This window comes from Psammomys obesus, unplaced genomic scaffold (assembly GCF_907164565.1).
Source record: "Psammomys obesus unplaced genomic scaffold, mPsaObe1.curated_primary_1811, whole genome shotgun sequence".
Taxonomy (NCBI): domain Eukaryota; kingdom Metazoa; phylum Chordata; class Mammalia; order Rodentia; family Muridae; genus Psammomys; species Psammomys obesus.
Window position 1 is genome coordinate 10013564 of NW_026586383.1, and position 10186 is coordinate 10023749.

At 50.7% G+C, this 10186-nt stretch overlaps 1 protein-coding gene across 1 annotated transcript in view; it reads right to left on the minus strand.

Annotated features, from left to right (window-relative positions):
* Ulk4 (unc-51 like kinase 4) overlaps window positions 1-10186 on the minus strand; it is a 246945-nt gene that overhangs the window by 169847 nt on the left and 66912 nt on the right. The window contains exons 22-23 of the mRNA XM_055601553.1: window positions 8721-8848; window positions 2527-2660 (exon numbers count right to left, since the gene is read on the minus strand). Of these exons, the coding sequence (XP_055457528.1) occupies window positions 2527-2660; window positions 8721-8848 (262 nt within the window). The remainder of the gene's footprint in view (window positions 1-2526; window positions 2661-8720; window positions 8849-10186) is intronic.

Sequence of the window (10186 nt, forward strand, 5' to 3'; positions counted from 1 at the left end):
CACACACACCACACACACACACGCACACACACACACACACACACACGCACACACACACACACACACACACAGATGCACAGACATACATGCTGGCACTGGTAATAAAACACACTGTGACCTCTGGGGACACAGAGTGGCCGTCTGCATAGCCACTATTAGTTGACCTTTAAATTAGAAATTAATTTATACATGGCTATAACACAGTAGTGGTCTGAGAAATTTGTTTCTCTTATTTAAACTGACTATTATGCTTATTGCTTTAGAAAACTAATTTAAAATTACAAGTAGACAGATTATGAACTACAACTTGAAAAAGACAACAAAGAAAAACAAGTAGGATGAAGGAAAGAGATCATTGTCCAAAACTTCTAGGATTTTATTTATTTATTTGTATGTATGTGTATGTGTATGTGTTCGTGTATGTGTGCGCATGCTCACATGCATACGTGTGTGAGTGCAGGTGCCAGAAGAGGGCTTGGATTCCCCGAACTGGAGTACAGATGGCTGTGAGCCACACTGTGGGTGTGGGGAATTGAATCATGTGTTTTGGACCAGCCAGAGCTCCTAACCACTGAGCCACCTCGGTTTTCAGCATTTTTACTGTGAGGTGTTCCCTTTCCCGTCATTAGCTGAAAACGTTCCCTCTTTATGAGCAGAAAGTCAACGGACGTTATGATGACAAAGTCTTCACGCTCACACCTGGCTCAGGCTCTTCACTCTCACACCTGGCTCAGGCTCTTCACTCTCACACCCGGCTCAGGCTCTTCACTCTGTAGGCCTGAATCTGGTCTAATGTGCTAAGTCCTTCCAGCTTCCTGGGAAGGAGGGAAAGGAGCCCAAGCAAGCCAGACTCCCCCCACAGCACTTCACTTTCCAACAACAACACAGCGAGGCGTTTCCTGTGAGCAGCACCCTGTGCGGATGTTGCTCAGGTTCTTACACTAAAGATGAGCCTTCAAACCACCTCAGTTTTCAGATGTTGAACCGTCAAAATCCGTGACATCAAATTTTAACGCTTCATATTAGGAACTTGACCCTATCTGTGTTTCTGGATGGGAGGGGGGTATACATCTGAAATCTTAGCACTTGGGGGATGGAGGCAGGGGACCGTGAGTTCAATTCAGCCAAAAGACAATAAAAGCAAACGCTGGTGATGGCACACACCTTTAGTCAGCACTCGGGGGTCAGCAGAGGCAGACTCTGAGCCCAGCCAGCCTGGGCTGCGTAATGAGATCATGTCTCAAACAACAACAAAACCAACCAACAAAACAAAAACAGTATATACAGTTTAAAAACTCTTTTAATAAAAAATACATGTATGGCTCTAATGTCAAGGGAAATTACCTCTGAAGCTGTGGGCAGATCGCGTCTCAGCCTTTGGTGTAGCATCAAACACATACACGGGCCGAGAGAAATCTTGAGAAAATGAACTCAAAGTGATCACATAAATCCAATATTAAAATTGTGTTGTTGGGCATCGTTCTTGTTTCGTTTTTCTATTTTGAGATCTAGGGGTCTCACACTCGCTGTGTAGCTGGGGATAAGCCTCAACCTTTGAGTACAGGAAGTGCTGGATTACAGGAAGGCACCTCTGCAATGGGCCACTCAGTGCTGGGGTGGACCCCACTGTTTCCTGTGTGTGAGGCAAGCACCCACCGCACCACATCCTGCCTTGCAGCTCATTTGTTTCTTCTAGCTCAGGTGACACCCCAATGTCACACCTCAGCTCTGTGACTGACACAACACAATTATAAAACAGACAGGGCCAATTCAAGCCTTAAAGTCATATGTTCAAGAAAAGTGCCTCCATACTCCCTGCAAACAGAGACCCAGACATTGTGACAGCACAAGACCTATGCAAGCTCCAGACAGACAGACTCCAGGATAGATGAGAAGACTGATGTGTGATGTTGCCATTTGATGGCCCCTAGGAGAGGAGGAGTTAGTTGGGTTTGTCTATTTGTCTGGCTGTTTGTTTAATGATATGCCTCTGAAGAAGCTGGTCACACCTCAGAGAAGCCCCAAAACAGTGGACAACACTGGACAGTGCAAACTTGACTTGATGGGGAAAGAAAGAGAAGCAGGAGGAGGAAGAAGAAGAAGAAGAGAGAAAAGACAAAAAAGATGAAAAAGACAAAAAATCAGGAGGAGAAAGAGAAAGATAAAAAGATGAAGAAAAAGGAGGAAGAAGAGAGAGAAGACAAAAAAGACAAAGAAGAAAAAGAAGGAGGAGGAAGAGAAAGAAGACAAAAAGATGAAGAAAAAGGAGGAGGAGGAAGAGAAAGAAGACAAAAAGATGAAGAAGAAAAAGGAGGAGGAGATGAAAGCTGGGTGGAAAGAGCTGGGAGAGCTGAAAAGGTGGGAAGGGAGGGGCCAAATACATTCAAACCTCATGTGAAATTCCCAAACAAGCAATTTTAAAATAATTTTAAAAGAGAACAGAGAAGCCAGAATGAAGGCGAGGCCATGCCAGCTCCGCCCTCGGAAGGTGACTGTCGGTGGCCTGAGGCGGTTGCTGCCATTTACCTAGGATCCTCAGAGGCTCCTGCACCATGTGCTGGATGAGCAGGTCCAGGCATCTGGCCAGGTACTCGCTCCCGCCCTGCAGCTCCTTGCCCGGGGAGGTCTTCCTGCTGTCCCTCTCGATGTACATCACCAGCCTGCAGGTTACAGGAGCCACAGAGAGTCTGTCCTAAGTACCACTGAGGCAAGTGTTTCCAGAGGCACGGCCCTAGCCATGCTGACCGGCCAGGCACAGTCAACAGTGTTTACCAGCTGGGACACTCATGCAGAAGAAAGTACAGCTGTGGTAAGTCTCCCCATGTTACAGACACCCCAACTTCAATCGCCTTTGGCCAATGAAAAGACACATTCTCCAAGTGATGATGGTAGCAAACAGAGACATTTGCACACAAGGGCTCTCTGTGTCCCAGGGTAAAGGAGCCTTTACAACCTTTTGCTGGTTGTTAATCTTAAACTTGCAGTGAAGCCCAGGACATTCAAAGGAACTCCACTTCTTTTGGAAAACTATGGACACAGACTCAAAGTGGATACACAGTTTTATTAGCATATCTGTAATGGAAGTTCTGATTTCTTTAAAAACTCGGGTATGTTATGTAAATATGTTTTTGTTTTAATCCCAAGTGTGGGATTTTAGTTTGGGCTTTAGTTCATCCACAGCTCAAACTGTCTCCTGCGGACGTGGTCTTTGCCAGCTTGCAACGATGCCCCGTGTAGCACAGGGAGGGGCATGGTCTAGGACTGAGGGAGATAAATACAATAGCCCATTAGGAGGAGGTGTGCCAGGTAGAGAGACCAGAGAGGGATGGCATGGTGGCCTTGAGAGACTCATGGTGCAGCAGCTTGGAGGAGACAGACAGAGGAGATGCTGGCTGTGTCTGCTGTTGACAGAGATTGACCCCAGAAGACCCACCCACCCTAAGCCCCGGGAGAAGTAAAGGGGTCTGGCCCCCTCTCCCCACTAGCCCTCCCTCTCTCACCTAGGGTTAAAGCGTTGGTGGAAGGAAGGTCGAGGCTTAAATACCACAAATCAAACAGAGTTTAAAAAACGAGCACAATACACATCTTTGTCCGTCAGTTTAAGATGCCAGCTGTGTGCTCATGCCCAGGCCTCTGAGAGACACGCTGTGAGCTATCCTGCTCACTCACGAAGCTCGGTCACGTGTGTGAAGAGACGTGTGTGAAGGGCCCAGTAAGTGTGGCTCGTTTTTCTCCTGGATTCTCTGGTCCTTTGAGTTAGGCACTCAATGGCGGATTGTTCATGTCACAAGCGCCTTACCCGGTCTGTGGCTTGATTGAATTTTTTGTTTTTTACTTTGAGTACAACAGAAGTCTCCACCTTCAAGTTAACAATTGTCAGTGTTTCTTTTAGGACAGAGCTTGTGGGTCCTGTCAGAATTGTGACCTAAGCCCATGGCTGTTATGAGTCTGCTTTGCTGTCTGCGAGATGCCTTCCTGCTTCTCCTTTTCACTTGCAAACATACTAAGTGCCCGCCTGGTCCTGCACAGCGAGACTCAGAGAGAGGTTTATTTTCCTGCTGACATTCACAGAGAGACAACGGCAGTGTGTAAATATGCCAACCTTTCCCTGTGGCTCCCGCCCCTGGCTCCTCGGTTCTCCAGATTTTCTATCCCTCTGGCTCCAAATCCTGGTCCCAGAGTGTCGTCTCTACGCGCGCACCTGTGTGTGGCGCTGTGCAGCCTGCAGAGGGACACTGACATTGCCTCTAGAATGTAGGGAGAGCACCTGGGCCACTTCCACCACAGGCTGGAATCACTCCAAACTGGCTTTTCTCCCTGTCCTGGGAAACCCCTACACCAGGGGCCTTCAACCTGTTAGTCAGAGGCCACCTAAGACCGTCAGAAAACACACATATTTACATTACAACTCATAGCACCTGCAAACTCCAGTCATGAAACAGCAATGCAAGTAAGTCTACGGTTGGGGTCGCAACAGCCTGAGGAACCAACCGTATTAAAGGTGCGCAGCGTTAGGAAGGCCGAGAGCCGCTGCCCTGAATCACAGCTATCCCAGATGTGGAGGGCAGCCACAAGGAGCCAGGGCGCTTATCTTTTGGTAGTCAGAGGATGGCAAAAGCAGCTGTCCCCAAAATCCATACTGCGCACACAAGCACACGTGTTTAGGGATTCAGTCTTATGAGCACGTAGGGTCTACCTGAGTTTTACTTTAGTTTCTGCGTGTGTAGGCGCTGTGCCTGGGTGTGCCATCTGTGCCCAGCACTCACAGAAGCCTGAAGAGCTGGACTGACGGGTGGTGAGCCACGGCATGGGCACTGGGAACCGACCTGGGTCCTCTGCAAGAGCCACGGTGCTGCGCCCACGACTTTCAAGGAGCAGAAAAGTTTCCAGATTTCACTGAACTAAGCTAAAGATCTGCTTCTGTGCTTTTTTTTTTTTTTTTTTTTTTCATTTTTTTTTTTTTTTTTTTTCATCTCCCAGATTTAAACATATTTTCTTCCAGCTGTTTCTGGTTTCTTTGGGGTATATAATTCTTTAATCCATCTGGACTTAACTTTCATATAAGCAGAGAAAATAAATTTTCCCACAGAGTTAGCCAATTATCCAGAGTAAATATTTCTTTTTAAAACAATCTTTCTCTTAAGATCAAAGCAGGTACATTTTTTTTTTATTTCACTGATTTCCATATTAACAGAGAAGCCACAGGAGAGTGGAGGAGAGAAAGCCTGACCCCCAGGGGGCTCTCACACTCAGCAGCTCGAAGCACACCTCACAGTAAGCTTACAGCGCTGTCCATCGTCTCAAGGACTCAAGGACGAGGCCTAGCCCTTTTGTCACTTGTCACCTCGATCTGACTACAGAGACATGTGGAGACAGGTGGACATTTGGGGGCTGTCAGAGAATCGACCTGAGGCTGCCAGCTCTCAGGGCAGGTGGATAAGAGCTGACATCACACAAAACGTGACGAAATGCACACCCTCAAGGGATGACAGGAAGCAGAAAAATGCCCACGAGTACCATAAAGGTTCCCGCAGGCTGAGGACAGGAAGTGCCGTCAGCGGCAGGGTGACCTGCTCGGGCCTGGCTGCCCTGGAGCGGCAGGGCCGGGAAAGGGGAACACTGTTCCACACAGACTATGGCAAACAGGTGTCAGCCACTGTCTTCTCTCTCTGAAAGCAATTTACATCGAGTCAATTTCCCAAGTCTAGAAAAAAAAATCAATTTGTAATGCCTTGAAGGTCTTGTAACCCTTTTAATTTTTATCACATTTATGCACTTATTTTGTCTGGGGGCCTGTTCTCCCCTCCCACCGTGTGGGCCCCAGGAACCGCAGTCATCAGGCTTGGTGGCCAGTGACCTCACCCTCTGCCCCCTCAAACACCTCCCCTGGAGTTAAGACTACCCGGTACCCGCTGCTAACATTGCGGATCGCTGTCCCCCACTCACCCCAAGATGTTTGGTTTGGTTACTTGAGGGGAGGGTTGTTTGTTTTGTTTTGGGTTGCAGGAGTGAAAGGCACGTACATCTTCTCTACTTTTCCCACCTCAGCGCTGGTTTCAGACAGAACAGTGAGTCCGCCTCAGTAGAGAGGACATGGCAGAGCTCATGGCGGCAGGAGTGGGCAGCCAGCCCTTCCCCCACCACAGGCAGAGAGAAGCTGGACCAGAGCAGGGAAGGGTGGGACCCTGAGGGGCCACTGCCACAACGTGCCAACTGTGCCACCACCCAGGGACCGAGTATCAGACCCAGGGGCCATTGGGGTCACCTCACACTCACCACAACCTAAGAATGAGGGAGTCGAGCAAGCGACCCCTCGGTGCCACTGCCTTGGATAATTGATTTGGTCTCATTCTTTGGCTCCTGTTTCGGGTGTTACACAGGTACATGAAAACAGGTATGTTCTGCCAATGAGGGGTCTTCTTTTTCACAATTAGTACAGAACCGTTCCTTCCCTTCCTCTCTTCCTCACACTAGCGAACACCCCCAGTGTCAATCAAATGACTTCTCATAGGATGCCCAGCCATCAGCACTGGCTGTTCCAATGCCCACTGGATCTGGGCGTGGAGCCTCAACCATTCACTTCCACAGGCTGAATATCAAACATGAAACTGCCAAAGTGACAGTGGCACTCACTGGCAGAGACGCTTCCAACTCAGCAACCAGAATCTCCCAGAGTGCCATCTGAAGGCGGTTTGCATTCCCTCCTCTGCCGAGCTGAGTCTCTATCACAGCCAAGAACTAACAGTAAAACAAGTCTAGAGTTTCAGTGAGCCTGATGAGCCCCCAATGGGTACACACGAGGACGAGGGGTGAGGAATGGTGATGCCGTAAGCCCCCTTCACTCCCTTAGCCCTTCACCTGTGACCTGTTCTGCTCCACCGCAGAACAGGCCCCACGAGTCCCCAGGAAGAGCAGGCTCTCCTGAACCCTGTGTGAAAACATGGCTGCCACACCACAGGGAAGGCATCGAAGCTTCCCCCTCCTCCTCCACAGTTCTAGTGCCAGGACCACACCCAAGGTGTGGTCCAGCACCTCCCCCCTGCAAGGATGAAGCTGATAACAGTGGCCTGATCCTCCTGGGCAGGAGGGTGTCAGTCATGGGCTGCCCCTCCATTCCCCACCCAACGGCAGTGCCATCTCCCAGTCTGCCTAGGTACTCCTTGCCACTGGCCCTTCTAGAATCCAAGGGCAAACAAGCACCGGCAGAGAGCACCGGCATCAGGAAGAAGCCTGCTCCAACTTCCTGGGTTGAAGTCGCTCCCCCAGTCCCACCGGAATCCCTGGCGGACTGTGAGGTCCCCAGGACCTGCTCTCCAACTCCTGGTGACTGGCACCGGCATCCTGGGTCTTTGGGCTGGCTCCTACAGTTTATTTGGCCATCCCTAAAGGGGCCACCTCTCTGCGGTTCTGCTGGCATTTCCAGTTCTACGGCTCACGAAGTTACAGCAACAGCTGAAACGCTCCTGTCTCCTCCATCAGTAGCTCTGCTGTGAGCTGCCATCCTGGTCTTCCTCCTTCAAAGCTGCCTGCTCATGTCACAGCTCGGTGACTGGCCAAGTGCACCAGCACAGCTCAGGGGAGGATAAGGTGAGTGCTGGTCCCACAGCCTGGCCCAGCGGCCATGCCAGGCCTGTTCTGGATTATGCGGCCTCCACACAGGAGCGGCCACGCTCCAGGGTTCACACTTGGGCCATCTCGGCTGCAGAGTGCTGCACTCCTGCCGAGGCCACCCTGACCCCTGCACCGCCTTCAGGACACCATCTGTGCACTGCTAGAAGCTTGAGAATTGCACGCGGGATTTTGCAGCCCCAGTGCTGTCCTGGGAGGGGGTCACAGAGCAGGGTCCTCCTCAGGAAACCCACCATCTTCCTGAGGCCGCCGCAGCTGCTTGGAAGAGACACCCCTCACAAGAGGGGTGCAGGGTCCCAGCTGAACATGACCTCAGGGTCTTGAAGTGGTCTGCAATCCCACCTCTTAGGAAGGCTGAGGCATGAGGGTCATGACTTCAAGGCCACCCTGGGCTGCACAGTGACTCCCTGGGCCCAGTGGAGCAGAGCTGAGGAGCTGAAGGAGTGTTGGTGAGAATGGACTGAGCATACTGAGAACTTTGGGGCCCAAGACAGCACTTCCTGTGACAGGAAGGGGCATGGGGAGAAAGGCAAGTGTGGTGGCTCACACCTGGAACTCTAGCCCTGGGAAGGCATCATTGTCCCTAGGTCACCAGGCTGCTGCTCTGGGGCCTTCAGCTTCTCACCCTAGAGGCTCACAGGCAAACCCCTGGTCCCCTGGGACACAAAGCCCACCAGCTTGAGAGTGTGCCCCGGAGGGCCCCACCCCCAAGCTGGCACCTCCCCTTGCTCAGGGTCATCCCTGGGTTTATAAGCTGAGGACAGCAGAGAGGTGTATTCCACTCTTGGCAAGCTTTAGAAAATGTATTTAGCAAAAGCAAACACATGAGGGCCGATAAGTAGTCTATACAACAAACCCAGACAGACTCCCATCAGACAGACAGACCTCTACCCCCAACAGACAGACCCTGGACAGACAGACCCCCGACAGATACCCCTGACAAACAGACCCAACACACGCCTCTGCCAGACAGACACACCTGATATACAGATATCCCTAACAGACAGACCCCCAACAAACAGACAGCCCTGACAGACGCCCCTGACAGACGCCCCTGACAGACGCCCCTGACAGACGCCCAGAGGCCCCACCTTGCTTGGCAGCTGAGCAGCAGCATGTCGCGGTTGTGAATCAGGATGTACAGCAGCACCAGGAAGGCCTTGGCTCTGATGGGAGAGGACGGACTGTCAAGTAAGCGGATGACTGTGGACACGAAGTCCTGCGGAAGACATGTTGGAAAGGTCAGCGCTGCAGCTCAGACCGGAGTGGCCAAGCTGGAGGCGGGAGACAACACCTCGCCAGCTAGGCTCGCATCCTGAGTGTGCTCCAAACGCAGGCGTTCCACAGTCTCACTGAGACCTGAACTTAGCCAAGCCGTTTCCTTTCATGAGGTCCCGCTTGTTGGCTGTTGGCCTTAATTCCTGGGCAGATGGAATCCTATTTCCTAAACCTCTCTCTTGTAGGACGGCTATGAGAAAGGTGGAGGGCATGGATATGAAAGGAACTAGAGGGAGGAAAGAGAAGAGAGAAGTGAAATAATTACATTTTAATTACAATTTTAAAGAAAAAGCTAAATCTTCAAATGCTGAATGATTTGCACAAACTCTGAGCTGAGTTCAAATCCAACCCAGCTGACAAACAAAGCCTCAAGTACAAAGCGGGAAGTACCTCAAGCACACAACAGGAAGTGAGGCAGAAGGTGGATACGCCAGCTGGAGGCCAAAGGAGCATGCATATTTGAGTCTCAGCAAGGGCAAACAAGTCCACACAGACACTGAGCTGACATAATTCTGGAATTCATTAATCACACTTGGTGACAGACACAAATAAAAACCCTCCACTCGCCTAACATTCCTTACTTAAAGGCCTAACAACAGTGAGCAAGGGCCGCCGTTGAGTGACACTTATCAGACAGAATGAAACTTTGTCAGGTTCATATGCAAATAGGAAACTCTTTCTCTCTCTCTCACACACACACACACTCCAAACAGTCAAGTTCCCGCTGTTTTGTGCTGGAACAATGGCTGCACAGTACGGGAGCAGCAAGAGCGAGCCGGAAGTTTGTTTTCTGTGGGAACGTTATTAGGGTGACCAGCAGACTCAGCCTGCAGTTTGGACACTGCATCCACGCCTGTTTCTCCTCTTGGAGTTCTGGGTTATTCTCAAGGAATATTCAGTCATGTAAACAGAATTAAAGAGGAATGGAGCTCACATTTTGGGAAGGTCAGAGCACTGACAGGCGTGGTTAGGGACAGACACACAGAAGCTCCTAAGTGGTTACCTCCACAGGACAGGCTCAGGTCACAAGCAGCCACCTACATGGAGCACCCCTCACATGCTCACCCACTCTCACAGTCATCACCATGACAGCAGAGCACGGAACAGCCCCGACTCCTCTCTTTCCCACCATGTCCCACTGCACGCTCTCTGTCCTCCTGAGCTCAAGCTCTCTGTCCTCCTGAGCTCACGCTCTCTGTCCTCCTGAGCTCAAGCTCTCTGTCCTCCTGAGCTCACGCTCTCTGTCCTCCTGAGCTCACGCTCTCTGTCCTCCTGAGCT